The following is a 26,511-nucleotide window of genomic DNA, read 5'->3' as shown; positions in this document are numbered from 1 at the left end:
TTATGGAAGCATATTTTTCTGGTAGATCCAGACAGCGTTTTTCACTTTCATTTTCTTGAAGGTCTTGTCAAGGTTGTGTTGGTGTTTTATCACACTAGTATGTACAGACACCAAGTAGACCAGGCTACAACTATGCCAGGTGCTGTATGGAATCCGGCAGCAACTGTTTGGGCAGGTTGTTCTGGGAAGTTGCAATGTAAATGGAAAAGAGAGCCCTTCTTCTCCCGTGCTTTTGTTTAAGTGCCTAGTGATGGCTGATGAACCTGCACCTTGCTTGTTTTTATTCTTACCTGATGTATTGAAGGCAGGAAGGGGATCAGCTAATAAAGCAAAGGAGAACGAAAAGGAGTTTGGATGAAACCTAGAGGTAGGTAGAAGAGGAGGGGATGGAGACATGGAAGGGCGGCAGGCAAAATAGCATCCAGAGACTAAGCTTGACAAGTTGAATTGGATTTATAGTCTTGGTTACAAATGAGTTGTGAGCAGGTGATTAGTTAGGTGATCACAAGAGTAGACCTTTTCTTAGCTAACTTTGGCTGTGGTCAAGGGCAGTGTCTTGCCTGTTTAAGCTGGCTTGCCTACCTTTTCTTGTCCATGTGGCTAAGTGGTGCAGACACAAGGTAATACTGAATAAAGCCTGATAGGGGTGTTGCATATTTTACTCTAAAGAGCTTTGAGGAGTGGGAAAAACACAGTTATTTTAAAGAAAGTGTCACTGTGCAAAAAAAAAAAAAAAAAATCTTGCAGTGCAGAAATGCCTCAAATGAAGGTACAGTGTGGGTGTGCAGCAGGTTGCAGAGGCATGTCGAAGAGTTTTCATTAAATGGTGCTCATGGTGCTTGTCCTCTTCATTTTAATTGTTTGCCACGACAAGATAGTTCATCTCTCACTGAAGGCTACCAGACATATTTCATTAAAAGCAAACCCGTGGTTGTCTTCAGTATTTTCTTTGTTGGTACCTTTTTTGTAATTTAACTTTTACATTATGCTAAATTCACCCTGAAATAGGGAGAGAAGTATAGGTAAAAATAGGTTAGATTTGTAATTTTTGAAAATACATTTAAGTAGAATGTTAAAACATTAGATATAGCTATAAGAGGTAGGTACTGCTAGTAAGAGCTGTGTTAGACACTTGTAATCTTGGTTAAATACTGTTGTAATCAACTCTTTTTTTTCAGTGGAATGGTATTTGTATCCATGAGAGGTTCACTATGATGGCGATTCAGAATTTGTGCGCTCTTAGTAAACTAGCATGTTAAGCAAACTGCAGAAGACAGAATTATTTTTTTTAAAATAGTGTGTCAAAATCAAGTCTATTTTAAAAACTGAAGTTAGTTCTTCCTATCTTATTTAGGAGCCAGACACCGAGTTATCTTATTCTTCTTCTTGTAGTATCAAAATATTCATTAAAAATATTTTTAAGCTTTGACGTAGTTGTGCACCTAATAAATTGCTTTTAAAATACAATTTTTCTGGATATTTTTGGCACTTATCCCTATTCTCTCTAAGTCCTGTTCTTGATTTAAAAAGCTGTGTCCAAGCTAGAGGCAGCGCAGGACACAGAAAATGAGAAAATTTTTTCTTGCAGCTGGTTTCTTTTGTAGTAGCTTGGCTACACTAGCTAAATGTTACAACTTTGATTGCCGCTAATTATTGGGTATTTTAAATACACTTTACTGCAGTGAGGAAATTGAGAACAAAGGAGAATCAGAAGGTGAAGAGGATGAGGAGGACGCAGAACCCTGCTTGACTGGAACCAAAGTGAAAGTAAAATATGGACGTGGAAAGACTCAAAAAATTTATGAAGCTAGTATTAAAAGCACAGAAATTGATGATGGGGAAGTTTTATATTTAGTTCATTACTACGGTTGGAATGTAAGGTGAGGATAAAAAATTGCCTTTCATTTATTTGTTTGTTAAAAGGATTATTTGCAGAAGAATTTTTGTTTTTAAGAAAAAAAAGAGATGATCAGTGACTTGGCTCCGAATTGAATTATCATCATGATCTGACTCTCTTACACTTTTTAATGTCAGTAATTTTGTTCATGGTATGACACTGTTGCATTGAAATCTCAAATAGACTTACTTACATGTTTCCAAGTTTCCGTCTGTCTTGAAGTGAGTAATCCTCACTCAAGTATCCCTGTAATTTATTGTGTCAGCTAGTGTTAGCACTATCAGACTTTTTTTTATTTAAGGGAGTCATTGGTAATGGTGAAGACATCTACAATTAAGTATATCAAGCACTGAAATTTTGGCAACAATATTTATTCTAGTATTGAATGTTGACTGTGATTATAGAGAACGATTGTTACATGTGAAGAGAGTAGGAGAGGGGCTAAGCAACAAAGAACTTCAGAAAAAAATTAATCAAATGCTTCTCTTGGCAGCCATGCTTTATATTCAGTACTGCTGTAGAAATGTCTTTGTTATTGTTCTTAAAAGCAGTGTGATCACGTACACAAATATATCACAAAATTGATTCTTTTTAAAAATAGAATGCTTCTGATATATAATTTGAGATGTTCCAAATCCATACATTTCTAAGTAAATGAAGCAAATTTTTTTGTGGCAACGTAAACTTTGATGGGGGGGGGGGTATCCCCCCAATACTTACATGTGTCCCTTTACCTTATTAATAACTCGAGAGATTTTGAGGAGCACTAGTAGTGTATTTGTGCTGTTCAGAATCTCATCCGGTTTGTTGCTATAATTTAAAACCTCTTTGTTTTTTTTTTTTTTAAAAAAAATATATTTTACTACCGAAGTATGGTGTGGTGAAAACTGCCTTTTGTATGTGGTGTGAAATAATTGGCAGACTTTGTAGCTGGCTCGGTCCCCTGAGTTCCAGTGCTTTGCTAGCAAGACAAGGGAAATTTGCACCTCCATTCCCCTATCCTGTTTGGGGTTTTTTTGTTGTTTTTTTTTGTTTTGTTTTTTTGTTTGTTTTTTTTTTTTTTTTTTACAGGCTGGAAATGTAATTCATCTCTCTAATGCCAGATACTGCATGTGTTTGTAATATATGTTCTGCTTTCCTACCTCTTCCTAATAAATATTTTCTGTAACTCAGTCTTTTAATCCTCATATTGCAAACAACTTCTTTATATGCAGTAACAAGTGTGCTGTTATTTACTTCTAGATATGATGAATGGGTGAAAGCTGATAGGATTATCTGGCCTGTGGACAAAGGAGGACCAAAGAGAAAACAGAAGAAAAAAACAAAAGTAATGGTTATTTCAATAAGTTTCTTGTAGTACAATACTTAATGACTGTCACTGTTCCTTATTTTAGAAAAAAAAGTTACCCAGTCCACAGTCTATTTTTTTTAACAGAAGTGTAAAGTAAGAGGTTTGACAATCAGCAGTGAAACACATTAATAAAAATGCGTTGTATTCCCCTCAGAATAAAGAAGACAGTGAAAAGGATGAGAAGAAGGATGAGGAGAAACAAAAATCAAAGCGTGGGCGACCCCCTCTAAAATCTGCTCTTCCATCAAATACATCTTGCAGTTTATCCAAAATGCCTAATAGTGAAGGTAAAACAGGAGCCAGAAGTGCACGGAACAACTTGTCGGATTCCTCACCATTACCAAATGGAAGAGAAGGTACATCCGGTTGCACTTGCGTTCTGGCATGGAACTGCATGTAAACAGTGATTTCATGCGGTGCGTTAATACAACAACTTCAACAAACACAGTGCTGTCAGCAGCTTTAAAGTCCTACTTAGTCAGTCTGTGAATAAGCAATAGAACAAAACAAATTTTTGGTGCAGATTTTACTCCATAAAACTTAATACTTTCAATTTTTGTTTTAGCAACACCTCGCAGGCAGACAAGATGTAGCTCAGGAATGTTTGATTCTGATAGAGGATCAAACGGTGAGTGATCCGAGTCCTGTGTATGCTTTTGAGGTTATTTTTTAGTACCTTTTTAAACAAAGGTTTGGTTTTTATTTTTTACTACCCCCCCCCCCCCCCCATGAATTTTATTGAGGAAGTAGCTGAGCTGGCACTGCTGAGGAGCACAGTTTGCTCACAGAAGAGCTATGGCATGGAGGTGACTGCAAGTCATTGCATATTCTTTAGCCAGGGCCTTTCAGTCCTCATCTTGAACAGATGCAATCTAGTGGTGTAATGATAATCTTTATTCTGGTAATTAAGTCCTTGACCTCAGTACTACATCATCTAGCACAGCTGTTAATTATACAGGAATGACAGCAATATTTTTGGTATTTCTAAGCCTCTGTGAACAGGAACTGAAGTGAAATCCATTATCTCCTGTTAGTACAGGTCTCTGAATAATCTTCTGGTAATGTAACAATGCTTGTTCTGTGTACAGTGTGATTCGTGCAATAGTTTAGCAATGAAATGTCCATATTGTGGTGTGGAAGGGTTGGTGGGTGGTTTTTTTTTTTTTAATGTTTGGGAGTACATGGAGGGGAGGAGGTATTATCCACAGGTAGATCATGTAAATCTTTAAATGTATTTTTGCTACTATAAACTGTAATTTGTTTATATTGGCTTATTTGGGAAATAGAAGTGCTATTACTATTGTAGTTTCATAAAAGTCTTGAGAAAAAGTAAGAACTGCGTTAAGTAATGCAGAATTTTTAAGCTTGAAGTTGATTATTGTAAACTGAAGTTAATACCATAGATGACTGAAAAATAAGGTTTTGTGTGGTTGAAAAGAGAAATTGTCCTGAAACTGATGATTTAGGGTGCCATTTCTTTCTTTTTTTAAAAAAAAAAATCTTTGCAGACTCTGCCTCATCTGACAGTGAAGCAGATGAACCATCTGAAAAAAATTTGAATGAGGAATTTTCTCCAGAAACTTCAGAACTGGAAAAAAGTGAAAAACTACATGATGAGAAGCTAGATGAAGAAAACCCAAAGATTCCTCATGCATTGAAAGAAAATGACAGGACTCAAGTACAGCCATTAGAAACACTGAAACTGGAAGTCGAAGAAAGTGAACAAATTGTCCAGATTTTCGGAAGTAAAACAGAACAAATACAAGAAACCAAAAGAGAGGCTGAAAAATCGCCTAAAGGAAAAGGGAGAAGGAGCAAGACAAAAGATGCCTCTTTGGAGAATGCAAACATTTCACCAGGAAGCCAGGAAGAGGTGGCAAATGAATCTCTTGCAGAACCTGAAAGATTAGACACATCTTCCTTGGACCGTAAAGAAGTTTCCAGCACTACTGAAACAGAACCTTCTACAAAAGACAAGAAGCTTTTGAAAAGGAAAACTTTGGAACAGGCATCACCTGAGAAGAGAAATCGACGAGAAAGTGAGATGGAAGTGCCAAATATAATATCTGAAGAGAGGACCAATGAATGTACTGGAGCAGAGGAATGTAGAGGGCTGAATGCTGAAGAGTCCCTCAGAACTGAAAATGAGGAAATGCCATCCCTGGTGGCGGAATCGGTTCAGCATGGTCAAGAGGTGAGGAATGAGAATTTCGAACATCCACCTGAAGAAAATGAGAATGTTTCCTTAAAAGATGAGGATGATGCAATGCCTCAGATTGGTCCTGAAACTTTGCTGTGCCATGAAGTAGACTTGGATGACTTGGATGAAAAGGAGAAGAGCAGTAGTGAAGAAACAATATCAGAAAAGCCAGACCCTAATGCTTCAGGTTCAAATCCATCTGCCTTACCTTCCGCTGTCCAGTCAAGCTTTTCAGTGGCCTCACCTCTTACTGTTAGTCAGGATGAATCGCGCAGTATCAAGAGTGAAAGTGACATGACTATTGAAGTTGACAGTGTGGCAGAAGAGTCTCAAGAAGGTCTCTGTGAAAGCGAGTCTGCGAATGGATTTGAAGCCAGTACTACATCAAGCAATTGTAGTATAGCCGTGCAAGAGAGAGAGATTGGAGAGAAAGGTGAGCGCTTCCTGTGAAAAGTCATCCTCTGATGTAATGCTTTCTGAAGTTGTCTTAAGTCTGGTGTTACTTTTGCTAAGAATTGCGTGTTTGTTTTGTCATCTTCTGTTTTTAAATCCTGTTGCGGCATATTAAAAAAGCTTGTTAATAGCAGAAATATTTGAGGCATCTGTCTCTCTTCTTTTTTTTTTTTTTTTTTTTTTTTTTTTTTACTTCTCATTTAGGTCAAAAAAGACCCAGTGATAGCAATAGTGGAACAATGTCAAAAAAACAAAAGCGTACTCCAAAGCGAACAAGTGCTGCAGCCAAAAATGAAAAGAATGGAACAGGTACGTTTCTGGGGGGTGAGAGGGTGAAGGTTATGCTGTCCTATAAACTTGTATTAGACCCCACTGTTACCCATTATTTCTGTTGGATTTGACTTCCTTGTCAGGGTTTTTCATTATTGTTCGTCATGATTATTGGCTGTTAACTGGAGAGAACTTAGCAGCTGCGTGGTAGCAATGTTACTGGGAAATCTCTTGTCTATTTTTAATTGCTTTGCTACGAAAACTTCTAATAACTGTGTATATTAGAAGTTACTGAATATTTACCATTATGCTGATTTTTTTATATATTTGTTTGGGTATTAATTTGGGAGAGGGGAATTTGTTCTGAATAGAAATATCTCCTTCAAAGTCTTACAATAAGTGTTTCTTATCAGGGGAAAAAGTGCATTTATGAAATACAGAAAAAATGTTGGATGCTAAAAAAATATCTTTTCAGCAAAAGGAATTTTATGTGTTTCTACCTCAAGTATGTGACTAGTTTTCAACTTGCTATAGAAATCTGGATTTTTTTGTTTCTGTAGTTCATCTTTGGTGATTGTTGTATTGAATGAGTCAATACATTCAGGCCCTGTGGCAGCATTATTACAATTTTTGAATATCACACTAAAATGTTAATTATCTGACATACAATATTCAGCCATATTTAACATGCCTGTGTAAAACTTGGCAATTATTGTGGGAGTCTAAAATATTTGCATATATCAGCTTAAAATTTTCTGTTACATGTTAAAGCTTTTATGCTTTTAGTCATGGTTCAGAACTGTTCCTTTAGATGTATAAAGCAATTTCGTAAATATACACAATCCTGTGCTACCTACCTATATTAATACAGTTTAACTTTATTAATCCTTAAGAAAAATACTTCAGTGTCTGCTTTATATTAGAACACCAAAATACGTGACTGTTAGAGAACTGATATCTTTTCTTATTTTAATAAACTGCTTTATTGCTTCTGTAAAAAAACATTTGACTATCGCTTTTTGCCTGAAGGCTTAGTCAGCCCTTGACTTCTCCTGCGTTAACGATCGGTACACTTGAGAGTTTAGTGCATGTTGTGTCTGATAAAGTTTTACATTGAACCTGGTACAGTCTTTCCTTGTATGCATTCTAGGACCTTCTGAGCAAGGAGGAGCGTTTTTTTCTTAATTTTTTCTGACTATAACTACAATTTTTTAAATGTCAAGGTGTTTGGTTTGGGGTTGTTTTTTTTTTTTAAGTCCAAATGCATTTCTCTTACTGCAGGACAAAGTAGTGACAGTGAAGACCTTCCTGTCCTGGACAGTTCAAGTAAATGTACTCCTGTGAAACACATAAATGCGTCCAAACCACAGAAGATTTCTCGATCACCTGCAAGAGTGATTTCACCTCACATCAAAGATGGAGAGAAGGATAAACACAGAGAAAAACACCATCACCAGAATACTTCGCCTAGACTATACAAATGGAGTTTTCAGCTCAGTAAGAATTCTTTAAGTGACTTGATTAGAGGGAATTTACAAGAAAACTTGTTCTGAAAGAGAAATGCGCAAATTTTGGGATTCTAAATCGGGTATAGGCCTTTTACGGTGTAGTTACGGAAGTGTGTTATCATTTGTGCTGCGTCTTGTATTCTCTTAAGAATTGCATTCATTTGTTTAAAATCACCTTGATGAAGCTATTTTTTCTTATTTCCCACTTTTAAGATGAACTAGACAATATGAGCAGCACTGAAAGGATCTCCTTCTTGCAAGAAAAACTACAGGAAATACGAAAATACTACATGTCCTTGAAGTCAGAAGTAGCAACCATAGACAGGAGAAGAAAACGACTAAAAAAGAAAGACAGAGAAGGTAAATTTCAGATTTGCTTTATGCTTCCCATAAGAAATTAATTTTCTTGAAAATACGTAACTCAAAGCAACTTAATTGACAGTATTTTTGAAAAAAGTGTTATCGTCCGTTTATCCTGTTTGTGTATATACATATTTAGAAAGAATATTTATGGCTTTTCAGAACTCGAACCTAACAAAAACATTCACTATTTTATAACTGTTTATTAGAAACTTGGACTTCCTATTGCAAGTTCGGTCTGAGTTTTCAATCAATGTAATGACTCGTCTGATTTATCTTTTCAATTGGTCTGTGATGCAGAAAGGGTAAGGTTACTCATCCAGTTTATGTGAATATAGCAATGAAAGCAATTGACAAAAAAAGTCCGTATTGGTTTTCTGTGACTGTGCCACTTCTTTGTGGTCTTTTAAACAGCCTAGTAACCAAGGAGACCTTCATTCTGACATGTGCTTTGGTGATCTGATGCTGATCTATTGTTCTCTATGTTCAGTGTCACATACAGGAGCATCCATGTCATCTGCTTCATCAGACACTGGAATGAGTCCATCATCATCTTCTCCTCCACAAAATGTGCTTGCTGTAGAATGCAGGTGATACACATTTCTCTGCCTTGCCAGCAACTTGCTGCCATGGACATAAATCCTGAAATTAATCACAGAAAGCACTCAACTGGTTTGACATTGCCAAGTATATTCTGTACACACTTCCACTGCTGGACTGTACCTGTTCTCACCTCCTACCCTCTTCTTTTGTTTAATTTACCGTTCAGAGAAATTAAGCTTATTGGTAACTGAAGGTTTGTAGGCACAATGTGACATGGTTGTCATGGTGTTTGGTTATGTTTTGTTTTTATTAATGCAGAGAAAGGGCACTTAGCAAATTTGAAAAGTTATGTCCGATGAAGCATTCAGGTGTTCTAGGGAGATCTTAGAAAAGCAAGTGCACCAAGCAGACATCAGAGTATTATCAAAAAGAATTGAGTAACTGCTGCACTTTTCACCGAGCTGTACATAACTCTTGGTCAGTAGTTCCTCTTTGTGGAAGCACTTGCTATACGGAACTGCCAAAGTATGTGTTCAGCAATGTGCCCAGTTTTAAAGGTGTAAATGGGACAAAATAAATTGTGAAAGGAAGTGTAGTTGACTGAAAACTACAGTTGTAATAAGTCTTCCACTTTTTATAGGATTTTTGAGCACACAGTTATGCAAATATTCTAATGTTTATTAATGTTTACAGTGGAATTGTGAATAGGTTTTCAGTGGACTATCTTATCCCTTGACAAAAATATTTTGTCTTTTTTCTATGTAATTTCAGAGGTTTTATTTTATTACAAAAAGACAAAAAATGAAATATATAACAACAATGAAGTTATTTAACAAGATTTCTAAAGCTGAAAATTTTGTGTAAAATAAGGTATCTTGCAACTTGTTAAATATATTTATTCAGACATTGGATGTTGTATTTTTATGTATTTTTTAAAATATTAATAAAATTGGAAAAAAAAAAAACCCTCTAGGTTAGTTTGCTCTTTCGATAAAACATACTTGCCAGTTACGGCTCTTAAGGAGGTTTTATCCAGTAGCCATGCCTGTATTTCAAATGGGTCTATTGTCTACAACGTAGATCTGTAAGCGGGCATCTGGATTAAGCTATGACTTTATTTGGAAACTTTGGCAGTCCTAGTACTTACATTGTTTTGAGGAACAAAATTTATTGGGTTGCCCTTAAGATATTTTGTCACAAGTTCTTATGTTTGCTATACTGCCGAATGAGTTTATATCTCCCAAAGTTGAGATGCAACAATAAAGTAAAGCCACTGTGTATGCTTTGTCTGTAGATTGTCCCACAGACAGATACAGTTTATAAATAACTCTTCCAAAACCATGTATTTAAAACAGTTTGCATATACGTTATGTATAAAAGTGATTTTCTAAATCAATTTCTAAATTCATGTTTGTACATTGGAAGGGGTTCTTAACCCCTTTTTCTGTGTTTAATATTCTGTAGAGTAATAACATAGATGCTCTAGACTGTATATCAGGATATTCTGGTTCACACGACAGAAAGTCAGAAAGAAACACTAGTGATGGCGTATCATTGCTACAGTTGATGTTTCTTGAAACTTCATTTCACAACATTTGTCAATTTGTGATTCCAATTCCTTCCATTTTTGCAGAAAATTAAAGAAAAAGTACTCTTGTAAACGCACTTCTTCTGTCTTTTCTTAAGCAAAGCAGAACTATTTCCATGTAAGATAAATATGGAGCTCACTAGACAGCTTAATAAAGGCCATGTTTTAAACATAGGCTTTATATTCTATTTTTAAGTGATTGTTCTTGTAAATGTCTGGACTTTCCTAATAGGGAAATTTATCTCCATAAATTGTAAAGACTTTTTTCAGAGCTAACTTTTACTGTTTATCTTATAATAGCTATGAATAAAAAGCAATACTCATTTAAAAGGAAATAACATGGGTCACATTTTCTCAGATTATCTTCCATGTTTAATACTTGCCGAAGTAAATAAATTCAGTGAAATAATAGGATTAATTATATCTTATGCAGCTACCTAACCTCTGTCTACAAACTGTGATATCTTAAACAGGTATATACACATACTCAGCATGTACAGAGGATGGATGAGCTGTTAACCGTCTGTACGTCAGGATAGATGTTCACAGAGTGTACACTGACTGCTGCTCCTTATCTCTTATGAATGTTTAAAATATTGCATGGAAGACTGAAGAGACGGTTCCATGAAACATGGAAATCCAGTCCAAGAGATGGTTGCTAGAGAACTGGCTTCCTTACTTCCTCTTTCCACCTGCTTACCTTGCACTAGTACTCATCAGACAGACAGAGGAACACCCACCCATGCTTCCCACGCTCCCCCAATACCAGCTAATGTCACTATTCTGGCAGAAAATTAAACCTGCAAGAAAAGGTGAAATCAACGAGAAACCCTAACAGGTCTTTTATTTCTAACTTTACTATAATCCCCTTATTTCTACTTTATTGACATAAAATAAATTCCAAATTGTCTTCCAGTGCCTTGAATGGAAGTTTATGCTGTTGAGGACACAGTAATTACGATTATACTGAATTGGGATTTTTTTAATTATTTTTTTAATAAGAGACATCGTGTTTGATAAATATCACGTTTGATAAAATATCATGTTTGCAAGAGCAAGCAAAAATAAAGCGCCCTCTTTCCAGTCTTCATGCTGTTCTCCTGCCTTCTAATCTTTTACAGTTTTTCTCAAAATGATGTGTTATTTCAAGCTTAGTTAGGTAAAAAAAAATAATCATAAGGTTATGGGATCAAACAATGTTAGAATTGTTAAAAAGAAAAGGGCTGTAAGGGAATTCAGACTCTACCTCCATGTCCTGCAATTGATATGAAGAACTGTTGGATTTCTGGTAGATTTATTATTTTTGTATTAGCATATATCTGAAAGTTGGAAAAAAACTTGAAACATTTGCATGCCAGGACATAAGAAAATGTTTGTTTCCCTACCTGTTTTAGTTTTTACTTTCTTTCCATGAATACTAATGAGTTTTCACTTTCTCTTTAAATCTGTAAGTTTAGCAATACCCAGTTAAATCTCCACTTGTTTTTGGTTCCTCCAGCAGATTGTTGTGTTTGAGAAACCTTCTCTTGCTTAATCAGTTTTAACAGATCAACCAGGAGAAGCAAAGACGTCGGAACAATAATATAACAAGCCATTATTTCAACAGAGGTTTAACAGGTTGACAGTAGTAATCATCAGTGAAAGAAAAGCATAACAAGGGAAAATAAAGGCATGTATCTTCACGAAGTATAATGTATGTGACCTTCACAGGGAGCACTGAAGACCTTTAATTTGAAAGACAGCAGTAGAAGACAAAAGGTGATTAAATCACTGCTTCACTGTTTGTGGTATTTTGCGCAAGTTCCACTTGAATCCAATTTTTTTTAAAGATGCAGTATTAGAATAATCTAGGCCAAAATTTTTAAAATGGATACATATTCTCATTTTACCTGTAGGGAGCCACATAGTAATGGCTACTTTTTTTTTTTTATTTATTTAATTTAAATTTATTTAATTTAAAATTACCCAGGATGGCACTGATGGGAAACTGGAAAGAAAATCTCAATTTTAGGATTGTCAACTCCTGTGTCTCAGTCAGACTATCCTCTCAAGAGCCTTCTCTCTCCAGACAGGTTTGTCAATCAGATGGAATTTCACATTAAAAGAGTCAATATACTTATAAAATGTTCTTTTTATTCTTGGATAGCTGAGGCAGCCAAATGGATTTCCTGGCAGTGTTTACTGGAATTCGTTAAGAGCACTAAGTCTAAGAAATGCTGTTGAGCTTTTTTTAAGAAAAGAGTGTGTTTGGTTTGATTGCTTGAAACAAATATTACAGATGAGCCGGAAGACAGATTTACAAGCTAAAACAAAAGGTGAGTTAACAAAAGTACATTGATCTGTTTACTTCACTGTGCCCTTGTGTTTTGCAGGTACTCGGGATTTTATTATTTACTACAATGTGCAGGACAAAGACTACGTCTAGGTTGTAGAGAGGTGGGTGTTGGCCTCTTCTCGCAGGTGAGTAATGACAGGACCAGAGGAAATGGTCTGAAGCTGCGGCAGGGGAGGTTTAGATTAGATATTAGGAAGAATGACTTTACTGAAAGAGTGGTCAGGCACTGGAACAGCCTGCCCAGGGAGGTGGTTGAGTCACCATCCCTAGAGGTATTGAAGAAATGTCTCGATGTGGCACTTCAGGGCATGCTCTAGTGGCAGAGATTGTAGGGGGTTTTGTTTTGTTTTGGGGTTTTTTTTGTGTGTGTGTATGGTTGGACTCGATGATCTCAAAGGCCCTTTCCAACCATGAAGATTCTATGAGATGTAAGAAACTTAATAAAACATTGGAACTAACGGGGATGTTGCCAGAGACTGACTCACTGTAATTCCAGGGCTTAGGAAAAAGATGTTTTATAATTAGCTCACACTATTTATCAAGCTATTGCCCTGAAATTTTGAGAAGATCTGTTATTCTACCATATTATCTTCCACCAAATAGGGTGATTTTTAAAGAGGTTTCTGGGAGAGTTTAAAATTATTCACCTTTATTACTTACTACTTAGTAGCTGGTATTTACTGGGGAGCTTTTGTTTGCTTTGGAAATCTGTGAGTTCCCCAAATTCCACAAGCATTATTAGTCTCATCCATTGCTTTGGAGCAATATGTAAATTCATTTTTTCGTGTTAGTGTTGTTAGTCTCAATATGTGCTTGTTTTAATGTGGTTGAGTGGTGGATTTCGTGACCGGTCACAGCCCAATGGTAAGTACCACATTGTCGTTTAAAGAAAACTGAAAAGATAAGGCAATCTTAATTGTGAAAGCAGACTTTCTCACCCTTTCTAATAGGACTTTTCCTGGATTCCTCTTTGTTTTGAATTATCTCAGCCCTATTTATGTTGCTATTCCTGCTGCTTCCCATTTTCAGAGTAATCCTAGTTTCTGTTCTGGAGCAGGGCGGTGCTGGTTGGTCCTGCCATTTATATCAGTTAGTACCCTTATGGTGTTGCTTATCCTAAGGCTCTTCTTCCAAAGGCTGTAAACTCTCCTTTTTTCCCTGAGTTGTAACCATGTCTCCTGGTCAGCCAGGCCAGTCTTTTTCCTCGATGGTTCGTTTTTCGGCACAGGGGGATGGCCTGCTGCTGCGCCTTTAAGGCTTTCTTCTTGAAAAATGTCCAGCCTTCCTGGAGACCTTTGCCCTTCAGGACTGCCTCCCAAGGGACTCTGTCAAGCAAGCTCCTGAAAAGACCAAAGTCCGCCCTCCGGAAGTCCGTGGTGGCAGTTCTGCTGACCCCCGCTCCTTGCTCCTCTAAGAATCAAAAACTCTATCCTGTTGTGATCACTGTGCCCAAGGCAGCCTCCAGCTGTCCCATCCCCCGCAAGTCCTTCTCTGTTTACAAACAGATCCAGCAGGGCTCCTTCCCTAGTCAGCTCCCTCACTGGCTGTGTTAGGAAGTTATCCTCAACATGCTCCAGGAATCTCCTAAACTGTTCCCTCTCAGCTGTATTGTATTCCCAGCTGGTAGCCGGTAGGCTGAAGTCTCCCATGAGGATAAGGGCAAGTGATCTTGAGACTTTGCCCAGCTGCTTGTAGAGTATTTCCTCTTCCTCTACATCCTAGTTGGGCAGTCTGTAACAGACTCCCACCATGATACCTGCCTTGTTGGCCCTCCCTGATTCTTTCTTACCCATAAACATTCAACCCTGTTGTCACCATCATGAAGTTCTTGACGTTCATAACACTCCCAAACATACAGAGCCACCCCACCTCCTCTCCTTCCTTGCCTGTCCCTTTCCGAAGAGTTTGTAGCCATCTAATGCAGCACTCCAGTCATGCGAATCATCCCACCGCATTTCCGTGAGGGCGACTACCTCATAGTTTTACTGTTGCACAGTGGCTTCCAGCTCTGCCTTTGTTGCCCATGCTGTGTGCATTAGTATAGAAGCACTTCGGTAGGGCTACTGGTCCTGCCACCTTTTTGGTGGGAGAAGCCTTAACTCCTACCTGTTAATTGTCAGGCACAGCTGTAGTTTCTAACCCATCAATGACCCTTGCGTCTCTGTTGCTGCAAGACTCTCTATCCCCTGCCTTCACTGAGTCAGCAGACCAAGGGACATCACTAGCATCCCATCCCACAGACTTCGGTGCACCACTCCCAGGTTTCCCTCTAAAGAGCCTAGCTTCGTTCCCTTCCCCCTTCAAATCTAGTTTAAAGCCTGCTCGATGACTCCTGCCAACTCCTGTGCCAAGATCCTTTTCCCCCTTTGAGATGGGTACCCCATTCGTCTCCAGCAGACCTGGTGTCGTATAAACCAACCCATGATCAAAAAGTCCTGCCACTGACACCAGGCATGGAGCCAGGTATTGATGTGCTGGCTCTTCTTGTTGCTTCCCTCATCCTTCCCTGCAACTGGAATGATAGAGACCACTACTTGCTCTCCCTTAACCAGTCATCCCAGTGCCTGGAAGTCTCTCTTGATCGCCCTTGGGTTTCTTGTTATCAGTTCATCGCTGCCTGTCTGAAAAATTAGTAGTGGGTAGTAGTCTGAAGGGCTTACCAGGGAGGGAAGTTTTCTTTTTATATCTTTTTAACCCGGGCCCCGAGGAGGCAGACTTCCCTGAGAAGTGAGTCTGGTCTGCATATCGGGCCTTCCACTCCCTTCAGGATGGAGTCACCTACAACAGTGACTTGTCTTTTTTTCTGAACTGAAGATGTTTTGATGAGGGGTGTAGTTTGACTTAACCTTTCTGACACCTATGTGGGCATTGAAGCATCTTCCTTGTCATGATTGGGTTCCCCTTGCACAGCCTCATACCTGTTTTTTAAGGGTACCTGTGAAGGTGGGGGGAGTTCCTGGGGAGACACGCCTGCTTCACCTGGCAGGAACATGTTCCCGTAGCCCCCTACCCTCTAAAGTTACCTTGTTCAGCTAGGCAGAGAGAGGACAGGGAATCCTCTGTACCTTGTGGCCTTTCTGCCTGTTGTGCCTGGTTCAGGAGGGGTAGGCTGTGACTCCATCACTCTGTCTCCCTCTCACACTCCCTAATGGTTCTTCATCTACGTACTCCTCCTGGAGCTCCATCACTAGATAGAGGAGTTCCTCTACCTGCGCACATCTCCCACAGACATGCTCACTGCTGCCGTCTGATACTGGCGTAAGGGTAGGGCACACCCTGCAGCCTGACATCTGGGTGGCTGCCTGCTCCCATGAGAGCTCCGGCTGGGAAGCTGCCTCAGTCCTGCTGGGGCTAGGGCCTGGAGAGGCCAAGGCTTTCCGCCGGGTGGATACAGGACGTGCTAACTCATCAAGGAAGCAAAGGGAAGCCACGGCTCAGCAAAGCAAGTTAACCTTTTAAAAAAGTTTTCGCTGTTGCTTTCTGCACCACCCAGATGCTTTAGTTAGGTAGATGCAATTTATTTCCAGGATAAAATATATTTGTATCATCCTTCTTCAATCAGTCACCTGGAGTGAAAGATGTAGAAAGATTACAGTAGTGTTTGAGTGAAATGGAGCTAGGACAAAACTGGTTTATCCAGAAGAGCAAGCCCTGTGTCTCCATCTTTATCCGCACCTTTGTGCAGTAGCATTGCAACTTATTTTCCACTCTAGTTAGCTTTGAAATAGTTGTAATTAACGGGCACATCTGTAAACAAACTATAGTTGCTATAAGCACATTGCTTCCGCAGAAGTCAAGAGTTTTTGTCTGGCCAGCTTCGTATCAGGGTAGCAGCTATCAACTCGATGCCCGTAATTGCAGTGACACTTTTCATCCTGCTAATTTGTGTAGTGAGCATGGTGAGAGACAGAAGGATGTGACATCTAATTAGATTTTTAAGAATGCATGTTCTCCCTGGGTAACAGTGGGTTAAGGCAACTTTAAAATTGCAATAAGAGGAAACTGGGGAATCTGAAAGTGAGTAATTTATTAAGTCCCTTAAACAACTGCTTAACCTTTTGTACGGTAAATCCGTCTTAAATATTTAAGCATCTTCCTAACACTGAAACATGAGGGAAAACCATGTTGTTAACGCCCCTTCACTTCATCCCCAAGGAGCTTTGCCCAGAAGACATGAAGATCCTCAGGTCCCATCACTTAAACTCTTCAGTCATTTTGAACACTTGTGTTCATTTGGCATGCTAAGATGGAAAATTGCATCATTTCAATCATTCCTTATTTTCAAGTGTAGTGTTTAACAAAGACAGTTTTAAAGAAAGCCTTAAATCTTCACTATGGATATATTATTTCTAATTGGCCATAACATTTATGGCCTAATTGTACCAAACAATCTAGACATTATTAGCCTGCTCTTCCTTTGAAAAAAACAGGACATGGGAGACTTGCTGCCTTATTTGGGTTCTCTTTTAGCCTTTACTATTTTAGAGTTAGCTCTTAGCCATCTCCAAGGTAACAAAGTATGGGCTCTGTAGGAAAGAGCTGTGATAGGGCTTGTACAAAACATACGTAAATGAGACTGTAGGAACATACTTGTTTCTTCCACCTTTGAAAGGCATATGAACAGATTCCTGGGGAGAGCTGGGGCAGCTTTAAACAGCAGCAAGCAGAGCAGTGTCCAGTGCAAGTGGCAGGTGTACCGTGTTGCAGTCAGGGCCTCATAATACACAGCCTGGGTAGCTGAGAGTTTTGAGTAGTGAAGGAAAAAAAACAGGCAGGAAATCATTCTTTCAAACTGCCATGGGAAATAAAAAGCAACAGAGAAGGTAACAACAAAAAAGCATGTGGGAAGGCTTCCTGCCATTTCTGTTCCTTATTGTTGCCTTTCTACCCAACAACAGAACCTGGCAGCTGACATGAAATAGCTGTGTTTCGGTGTTCATTGCTTGAAGTATCAAAATAGATATGGTAATTCTGATGTTCAGTTCCTTTTGTTACTGTATAACTACAGTAAAATGTGCCTGTTAGCTATCATTCTACTGTACAAACAGTCTGACAGCAGGATTTCAGCTGTCAAGATCCCTTCAAAGGACTGGTGTTTTTTTCTAAACCAAAGCCACACCATCAGAACAGCTAGCTTCCACAAACTTCTCTCTGTACTCATCCAGTGGCGAAAAAAACCATCATTTTGTGCATACCTTGTACTTTCTGGTGGCATTTTCACAATTAAAGGAGAAAACTGCCAGCAAGCTCAGTGTTTGGAATGCATCATGCTTGCATCAGACAAGCAAGCTGGGTCTGGAGGACCGCTGGGGTTGTCTGAAGGAACAAGGAGTGCATAGAAGTTGCCTTGGCCATAAGTGCTGCTAATGACCCACATCATAACCATGTAAATGACCTGGTGAAGCATGAGGTAAAGATAACCTAGGGATAAGATGGCAGAGCATCTCTGCCTACCTGAACTCATTAGTTACAGCAGTTGTCTGCCATTTATAACCACCCTTGGCTTGATGCTCTAATAATCACCATACAGCACTCTAGGAGCGTCAGAACAATCGTGAGGCTCTGTGAGGGTGGCTCAACAGAAGTTCTTCCCAAATTAAGAGAAATAACACATTCACAAATCCCCAGGCGCTGAAAGAAAGTCACTAATTCTGTTATCAGCAACTTAAAGCAGCAATGAATGAACAAAACTCTGTAGGAGCCAAGGACTGAGGCCACAGAAAAAAAAAAACACTGCTCTCAAGCAGCGTCCTAAAAATGTATCTTTGGAAAGAACATACATACAAGTGTAGACTTTCCATTTATTTTACTTGAATTAAAAAAGTATATTTCCCATATTACACCTTTTCATCTGAACCAGTCCTAGCAGAAAGTATAGCCCCTCCCACCACCCTTGAAATTTAAACAGACAAACTTTTCCAGGGGCCACAGACTGGTATCAGTATTACTCCATTGTGGAGTGAAAAGGACCTCAGAAGCAGACTCCACTGCCAGTCCACCATGACTAACTTCTTGTTTAACCCTTCATGGCTTCCACTGTCTGAACAGCATCTACAACTCTCTTCTGAGTTGCTGGACATACATCCCAACAGTAGAAAATCCAAAATGTGTTCTTGCCCGGTGAACACTGGCACTGCTTGTAAACTCTGAACAGAGTGGTCTTGTCTAACGAGGTTGGCCAAGCAGTCCTGCTTTAGCTGCCAGAGCTTCGTTCTGCTGAATGTGGTACTCCTGAAATCTCATGGAGATCCTTTGTGTCATTTTTAAATACTTCTGTAGGCAGTGGTCTGAGCAAGTCATCTAGAAGAAGAGGGAAACAAAGGCTTCAAACAGTAATTAAACCCACTTCCCCAAACAGGACCCAAAACATAATCATATACAAGGATAAATGATTAGGTGACTACCTCTCATACTCTATGTTATGCCTCAAGATGAGGGCATAATTGTGCACAGCCTCTATATGCTGTGGAAAACGTGAAGTTTCATTTTTGAGAGATGTCTGAAATATCTTTTAATATTCATCCTCATATGAAAGTCTTTATGGAAGGTATCTCAGATGTTGTAGATTTTACCATTTCATCCTTGGGCTCCTCTTGTGAAATTAAAGTATATAAAGCATTTTATTTTGCAATAAATACTAAATCTATTAGAATCTTCTGGTTTTAATTCTCTTTACAAACACATAGTATTTTTGACAGTCAAATATGGTCTGCTGTGTGCTAGCTTAGTTCAACCTTTTTTTGACCTTATTCCTATTGGCTCTATCAGTTTTCTTGTACCTGCTTGGTTAACCTTCACAATAGCAACCAGAGTACCCTCTGCAGTTCTATCAAGTCAGCCGGACAGGGAAAGAAATACCAGGGCCTATTCCACCCATGGTATTATTTTTTTAATTTAGGGGGTGTGTGTCTTTAAGTGTAGAGAAAGAGTTATGAGGTTATTTCTGAGCAACAGTTCTACCAACAGTTCTACAACAACCAACAGTTCTATCATGGTTCTAAACTTGCTATCACTGTAAAAGTTAACCAATTTAGATAGAAAAGAAAGATGACCACTTTGCATGATTACTAGAAAACCAGAAATTGCTTTGATTCTGCTCAATATAAAGGGATGTGAACAGCAGGGGGTCTGAAAATGAACAAGACAAAAAAACATCATGCAGCTATGCACGCCACCCACCCTTCTCGCTCTTCTTGGCCTCGCGTTGGCTACAGCAAAACCTGTTAAGCTGGAGTTAAGTCTGACTAGAAAACAAATTCTGGAACTACTCCAAGCCACTTCTCCCAGAGGGCATGGTATTTGTGATATGGTGCCCAGGGAAGTCTAGACTTGCAGTGCAGACTTGCTGTATGGAAGGAGGTCAGAAGTTGTTTTTTTAAATGTAGAATCTCAAAGGAGATTCATGGGGGTATTCTTCTTAATTATTTAATAAGAAACTACAACTTTAAATAGGAACATAGGAATTTCCATACCAGATCAGACCAGTGGTCCATCTAGACCAGTGTCCTGTTTCCAGCAGAGTGGGATACTCTGCAAGAAACCCCATAACGGATAGTTATGGGCAAAACCTCCCATAAAACCAGTTTCTTCCTAGCCTCCATTGTTAACAGATGGCTCCTGTACAGACAGATGTGGCCCCTTTGCAGATCACAGAAGCAAAAAAAGGCAGATCAGAATCTAAGAATATTTTTATATCTAAATAATCTTAAATTGAATTCCCCTCCAGTGAGCATTCTTTGGTTTTGGATCCCCAGTCTTTAATGAAAGACTATACAAACCATTATTTTTAAAGAAATTCTTGTAACACTTTGGGTAGCAGAAGAAAGAACAATAATTCTCTACTAGAAATCAAATGCCATACCAGAAAGGTAAAGAGGTTGTGCTGCTAACACTTCTGTCAGTTCTATTAACTGACACTTCTTGTCTTGTTCAAGGAACTTAAAATGAGTTGGTAAAAGACAGTAACAAGACCTTATCTAGAATAATTCTGACCTTCAGAGTCAAAAATCCCACTAATGCAGATGCAGAGAATATCAGGGAAATTAGGAATCTGCCTTGGGAAGCTAAGAGAGCTTTCTTTAGCACAGCAAAAGCAAAGCTGAAAGGAGACATGATTTTTGCCTGTGTTGAGGAGTTAAAAGAGGCAGAAAATGCTCAACAGCTGCGGTTAGTTTAAAACTTTGAGTTTTTCTTTTCCCCTCCCCATGCCAACAGAATCAAGCAAAGGTTACTATACTTTTTCTAATAAAATTACACGATTCTGAAATAGCCTCTTAACAGGAGAGGCAAAACCCACACAATTGATCTTATCAAGAGCTTAATCTTTTTTTGCAGATGACTGTGATGGAGCTCCCTGCAGTGCAGAGAAGTGGATTTAACAGCCAGAGCTTTGGAGGCCTATGTTTCTGTGACTCACTACGATGCAGGGCATGTGGGTAGGTAAACAAGTATTTCAGTAGGACTCTACCTTCAAAGAATGAGATGCAGGCTGTAGGTGGGCAACTTCCATGTCCATAAAGATACCACCCATCAGTAGCTGAGGCACCAGAACCTCCACGGATAGCTCAGAGTATGAAACACACAGAATTGCAATAAGCAGCCAATACTCACAGTGAGATCAGGAAGATTCCCTCTCTGCGTACATACTGAAATATGAAATATTGAAAAGAAGACAATGACAAAACCTCAAGAGGTCCTAGCCCATAGTTTGTCTGTAGCTGATGATCGAACACGTCAAAAGCACTTGGCTTTGTTTGGTTTCTTTTTGTAAACAGACTGTTAGGGTGCAAAGAAGTATTTGTCATCACCTTTGGACATACCTGAAGAAGCATAACTACAGACAAGCTATTTCTGCCCACAAAACATTCCTTCCAGACACCTATACTCCACTAAAGACTGCTACCTAGGTTTTTACATAGTTGAAAGATCAAAACTGCCTAAGTTGCTTCTGAAATTTGAATGCCGCACAGCAATTCTACTAAAGGCTCATTAAAAGCATTTACCTACCTCTTCTGGTTTAACCTCTCTGCTAGTGAAATCCTTTATGCAATCCAGGAAGCAATTTTCTGTAAGTTTATTGTATGTTCCAAGAAATTCCTTGAACTACAAATAAAAATTGAAGAGATGAGTATTAAAAAAATTCTACATTAGTTTCTCTACACACAGCTGCATGGGCCATCTGGTGACACTAATATTTAAAGGACAAGTCACTAGAAAAATTTAGTATCAGTCAGAAGATTTCAGCACCAAATGCTGGTAATACTCAGATACTATGCTGTGTCTGTCAACAGTCAAATGTTTAAATTTTGGTTGCTTACAGAATTAGTCTTAACTCAGATGACAACGTAAACTTTTTGTCCTTCTCCATGCCCTGAACCTTTTACTCTATGTGACAAAGTAATACAAGATCTTCAAAGTCACCACTCATGAATACAGCATCTTACCTGCTTGATCTGATCAGATTCCGATATTTGTCCAGCCATATTCTACCGCCTGTGATTCACTCACCTATTCTGAAGATAAAAGCCAAGTTTCACACAAAAAGCATGTATATGAACTGCCACATTTTACAACAGAATGGAATTTTATATGTCCTAGAGGTGTGTTGAAAGTTTGCTAGCAAAGTTGCATTTAAAGACATCCACTTGAAGAAAAGTTATCTATGGGAAATGTATTCAGTTAAAAGAACATCCAAGATAATTACAGGTATGAAACCTTCCCAGACCCATCTGTTAACTGGTGTTATTTAAACACTTTTTAAGCATTTCAAACAGTTAAAATGACTTTAAAAAAAAAAGGTATTTTATAAATGCTTTCAACTAGGGCAGGAGTGGGGGGAGAAACAAGCAGTAACATTTTCTAGCCTTATAGTTATAGTGACTTCGGATGTCATCTGTAAAAATAGTACGGAAAAAGGCAAGCAGGAAATGGTAGCCACTTGGAATAGACACTGCATTAGCCAGCTTGCATCAGAGAAGCAGACACCTGGTTTCTATGTAGCTGCATTCTCACCAAACACTTAAAACTAGAGCAAATGTTCTGGTCATTTAATGTAGTGAATTAAATGCAAGAAAGTATAGAAGAACGAGAATGGCCTTAAAGGAAGTGAAACAAAAAAAGGGAATAATGAACAATCACAGATACAAGAATTTAAGCAAACATCCTCAAGGAAGACTCACTTTCCTAATCCAACACACTAAATATGTTAAGGCTTGAAAGCATCCCTGTAGGTTTCCTAGAAGAATACTGAAAGCTAGTCTTCCTTTTCTCTTAATTTACATATTAACACAAGTTAATATTACACATTGACAAGAACAAGATCCTTCAGTTTAATACACATCCACTTGTGGAAAAGAATTTAGTACTGAAGTGTAATCCCTTTGTGAAATAAGTTCATTTAGCCCTTTAGCAAGGGCTACTTATAATTAATCTTGTATTATGCTTTGCCGAGTTTTGAGCAAGACATGCGTGTTTTAGAAAGCTTGAACAATTCTAGTCTCTCAGCAGGGGGAAGGGAGAGTGTAAGCAAGCCTTCTGAACAAGAAAAAAAAGGCATTAATTATTTCTGCAACAGAAAGAGAACTAAAAATAGCACTATGGAGCTCTCACAAGCATGCCTTCTCCCTACATCCCCTCCCAGTAGCAGAGTAATTATAACATCTGCCTCTTAACATTACACTTCACCACGACACAGGAAGCCAATTCAAGGATTGGAGGTAAAGAGATTCTTGGATTTAAGGCGCATACCCCCACAACCAAGAATTTCTCTTGGGCAGATAAGTCACACAGGTTATATTCAAGGGGAGCCTACAGGATATGGTTGCTCCGAAGAAACAAGGCATTACTCAGGTTAACGTAAACCTCAAACTTGTTTTAAGAGAGGTGGACATGACTATCAGCTGGGTCAACAAGTAGTGAAAGTGGATAGCAAGCCACTCTCTTATTTCTCAGCCTGTTTCAAGAAAAAACATTGACAATTCTATGAAGTCAGTGTAAGTAGATTATTAAATAGAACAGAAAAGACTTTTGTCCTCTCCCAAGCACAGAAAGCTAAAACTTCAACTGTCATTTTCTCACAGTCAGTATTGCTTCGTGACACTTGTTTGTAACGAGCCTGATCTTTTGTTCTTCTGTAACTAGTTTGGCAAGCTTAAAATTACAGATTTACTGAACTGCAGTTCCACAAAGCTTGAGAAATAGCTCTGATTTACACCAGCACAATGGCACTATCTGTTTTTAAGTGTCTAAAGCACTTGCCCCTCTTCAGGTATTTTATACTTCCTACACAGCAGGCAGTGGAATTATATGGTTCTACTGCACCTCTTCAGTAGCTGTAAGTTACAGGCAGTTGCCTTAACATCTAAAATGTGCTACCTGAACGTTCCCAGAGATGCGCATATCTGGTTTGTTCTTAAAAGTCTGTTAAATGTATTATTTCAAGTTTTCCTGTTGTTTGCCCCCTTTCCCTCCAGCCTGTGAAACACGAAAAAAAGAAGTGGTGAAAGAGCCCATTAGGGGGCTTGGCACCTTCACACCACAGAGCTTCTTACATAGCTGCTCAAATAACTCCAGCACGCTTCAGATTTAAACCTACACAGCCTGGATTACTCTCCTCTGTGATAAATGTTATTTGAAAATTCGGTATTGCACTTTTAAACATGTCACACATGTTTAAAAGCAGATATAGGCTTTAGCCTATTGAAACCTATTCTTTATGCAAGATCCACCCTAGCTACCTGGTTTAGAATCTGGAAAATGCTTCTAATACTTGATTCTGCTGCGGATGCCATTCCCAATGCCATGGTAACACGGACTTATTAGAGAGTGACTTTTTTTTTTTTAAAAAAGCTAAAGCTTGCTTATTAAAAACAGTGATTATGTTAAGGATTCCGTGCTAACCTGGGTCAATCATCTACCTGTTTCTGTAGGAGGAAAAGAAGCCAGAACTACAGAAGTCAGAAGTCTTCTAAAACTTCTTATGTGTGGGAATACAGCTTCCTCAGCTGTACCTCCAGACCTTCAGAAGTAGAAGGCTCATGAATGTAACTCCTAAGTGCTAATAACTGGAACAGAGCTTTTGATTATTATTACTGTACCGCTGGGTGGCTGAAAAGCCTGCCTCTGATTAACAGCTTTGAGTTCTTACAGGAGAAACATGCACCATAGACTGCAGTGAAGAAGGGTTTTTCCCACTAATATAATCAATATTAATGTTTATTACCTAATCTTGAATCAACAGTATCCTTTCCCACAGAAACTAAACAAAACCTGTGTTTTGAGGTTGTTTTTTTTCGTTTGGGTTTGTGGTTTTTTTTCCCAACATTTTTGCAAGGAGATACATTTTATTGGGGAAGAGGGTGTCTCTGGAGAGACACTATAAATCCATCATGCTTGTTGCCCTGATCAACAATCTGAATCAGGTGTAGATACAACCTACTCCATATGTACAAGGCTGAAATTTTTTTAAACCTTCACTTCTAATTGTACATAAAGAACACCACGCAAGTGTTTCTGCATGTGCATAAAAGGGACAAATAAGAATAAAAATACCAAGTCGAAGGGATGTGTCCAGATAAAGCACCCACAGCTTGTAGAGAGAGTGGGGATTTTTTTATAATTGGGAATTACTAGGCTAGAACCTGACTGACATCAGATAACAAAAATCTCATTGATTTAAAATGCTCTTTTACTGAAGCTAATTGAACTACGAATACCTATGAAACCAGCAGGCTGCTAAACTAATCACGTAAAAATCAGGACAAGAAGCAATTTAACACTAAACTCCGGGTGCTGTGTGCCCGGGCAACCAACCCTCTGTCCTGCACCAGCGCAACGAAGCAGCAGTGCTGACCCCACTGTGCCCTCCTCCCCTCCCAAGACGACTGACCCCAGCTCTCCCCACTCCCGGAGCGGCTCTGCTGCTCTCCTTCAGACTGGTGCTACGAATGCATTTACACAAAGGTCTTCTCACTCTGTACACAGTGATCTGTCTTCAGGGGCTGCTGGTGAAATGAGAAAGGGACTGGTCAGAAGGTTGCTGGATCATAAGTTGTACATGGTGCTCACGCTGTTGTAAGTCATGATCTCCTAGCTGTGGGCTAGACCCTGCTCTGAAGAAAAAAAGGTCAATGATAGAAAAGGTCTCCTAAGGAGTAAACACTGCGAGTCTGAAACCGGACACCCCAAGAGCACCTTTGAACAGACTGAACACATGCAAGGGGATCTGCCCTAGGAGAAAATACGTATTTTTCCATAACTGGTCTACTATTTAGGTGCCCAAGGTACTTGTGACCCAATAAGATCAAAACCGAAGCTGGAGATAAAACAATTTCACCTTGATTTTTTTTTTTTCTTACTACATCCTTCAGTTCTTGCTTTCAAGGGCACCTTGAGTTTCTTTATTCAGGCAGATACTAACCAAGCCAAGCCCCAACCTGCAGGCCCAGAGCCCACTAGGCCAGTGCGGGTACACGTAACCAACTGCACCACCTCCTCTCCACCCACACCAAGGAAAAGACAAGACGGCCCCGGCACTGGAAAATGCCCCCCAAGGGACAGGATTTTCTTCATCCGGGGGACCTTTTTCCGTCCTTCCTGCCCGTCCCGCCGCGCCTCTCCCAGTGTCGGCCACATTTGGCGGCTGACGCCGGCCTGACGCCCTCACAACCCACACGCCACGCATCGCTGTACTTCACACCGCCGCAGGGCCTGCCATGAAGCCACGCCGGGTTGCCCGGGGCGGCCACTCCCGCCCGCCCGCCCGCAACAGCCCCTTCCGGAGACCCCTCAGAGCCACCCGCGCGCGCACTCACCCGCACCCCCACAAGCCAGAACTGCGCGGAAGGGGGAAGAGGACTCACCGCACAGCGAATTACCACAGGCCTGGCTCTCCTCGGAGCTTAGCGCCCTCCTCCGCCCCCAGCACCGCCCTACCGGAAGTGGGCGGGGCTCGGGAGCAGGTTTCCCTGCGGACGCTATTGAGACGCGGACCGCGCGCAGGCGCCCTT

The 26,511-nt window shown here is 39.5% G+C and overlaps 2 protein-coding genes across 16 annotated transcripts in view; one reads left to right on the top strand and one right to left on the bottom strand.

Moving 5' to 3' along the window:
• Window positions 1-11,271, top strand: part of ARID4A (AT-rich interaction domain 4A) — a 50,794-nt gene extending 39,523 nt beyond the window's left edge. For 2 of the 3 annotated variants that reach the window (XM_063333667.1, XM_063333668.1), the window contains exons 17-25: window positions 1,683-1,880; window positions 3,140-3,224; window positions 3,403-3,604; window positions 3,814-3,876; window positions 4,757-5,881; window positions 6,106-6,210; window positions 7,453-7,668; window positions 7,893-8,039; window positions 8,530-11,271. In XM_063333667.1, coding sequence (XP_063189737.1) covers window positions 1,683-1,880; window positions 3,140-3,224; window positions 3,403-3,604; window positions 3,814-3,876; window positions 4,757-5,881; window positions 6,106-6,210; window positions 7,453-7,668; window positions 7,893-8,039; window positions 8,530-8,633 — 2,245 coding nt within the window. In that variant the 3' untranslated portion in view covers window positions 8,634-11,271. The remainder of the gene's footprint in view (window positions 1-1,682; window positions 1,881-3,139; window positions 3,225-3,402; window positions 3,605-3,813; window positions 3,877-4,756; window positions 5,882-6,105; window positions 6,211-7,452; window positions 7,669-7,892; window positions 8,040-8,529) is intronic. The other variant, XM_063333669.1, reaches the window with a different exon arrangement.
• A 7,025-nt stretch (window positions 11,272-18,296) lies between these two features.
• TIMM9 (translocase of inner mitochondrial membrane 9) lies at window positions 18,297-26,494 on the bottom strand. 13 transcript variants are annotated; one of them, XM_063333678.1, is made up of 6 exons: window positions 26,365-26,449; window positions 25,392-25,503; window positions 21,949-22,012; window positions 21,512-21,607; window positions 20,973-21,068; window positions 18,297-18,805 (listed from the first exon to the last, which is right to left on the bottom strand). In XM_063333678.1, the coding sequence occupies exons 3-6, from the start codon at window positions 21,985-21,987 to the stop codon at window positions 18,671-18,673; spliced, it is 366 nt and encodes a 121-aa protein (XP_063189748.1). In that variant the 5' UTR covers window positions 21,988-22,012; window positions 25,392-25,503; window positions 26,365-26,449; the 3' UTR covers window positions 18,297-18,670. The 13 variants fall into 13 exon arrangements, with proteins under 13 accessions (XP_063189748.1, XP_063189741.1, XP_063189744.1 ...); XM_063333671.1 differs by having other exon boundaries at window positions 21,949-22,017; window positions 26,365-26,444; XM_063333674.1 differs by having other exon boundaries at window positions 21,949-22,017; window positions 25,392-25,506; window positions 26,317-26,434.
• Between the last annotated feature and the right edge of the window lie 17 nt (window positions 26,495-26,511).

Source organism: Chroicocephalus ridibundus, chromosome 4 (assembly GCF_963924245.1).
Source record: "Chroicocephalus ridibundus chromosome 4, bChrRid1.1, whole genome shotgun sequence".
Classification (NCBI taxonomy): domain Eukaryota; kingdom Metazoa; phylum Chordata; class Aves; order Charadriiformes; family Laridae; genus Chroicocephalus; species Chroicocephalus ridibundus.
Note: the sequence above shows the minus strand (reverse complement) of the source record. Positions and strands in the feature narration are given on the sequence as shown.

Bases quoted from the DNA above. Each gene is read 5' to 3' on its own strand.
- TIMM9 (XM_063333672.1), bottom strand. From the start codon at position 21,987: ATGGCTGGACAAATATCGGAATCTGATCAGATCAAGCAG. The intron at 21,608-21,948 runs GTAAGATGCTGT...TTTTATTTGTAG, and splicing joins AATCTGATCAGATCAAGCAG to TTCAAGGAATTTCTTGGAAC. The intron at 21,069-21,511 runs GTAGGTAAATGC...TCATACTCTGAG, and splicing joins GAGAGGTTAAACCAGAAGAG to CTATCCGTGGAGGTTCTGGT.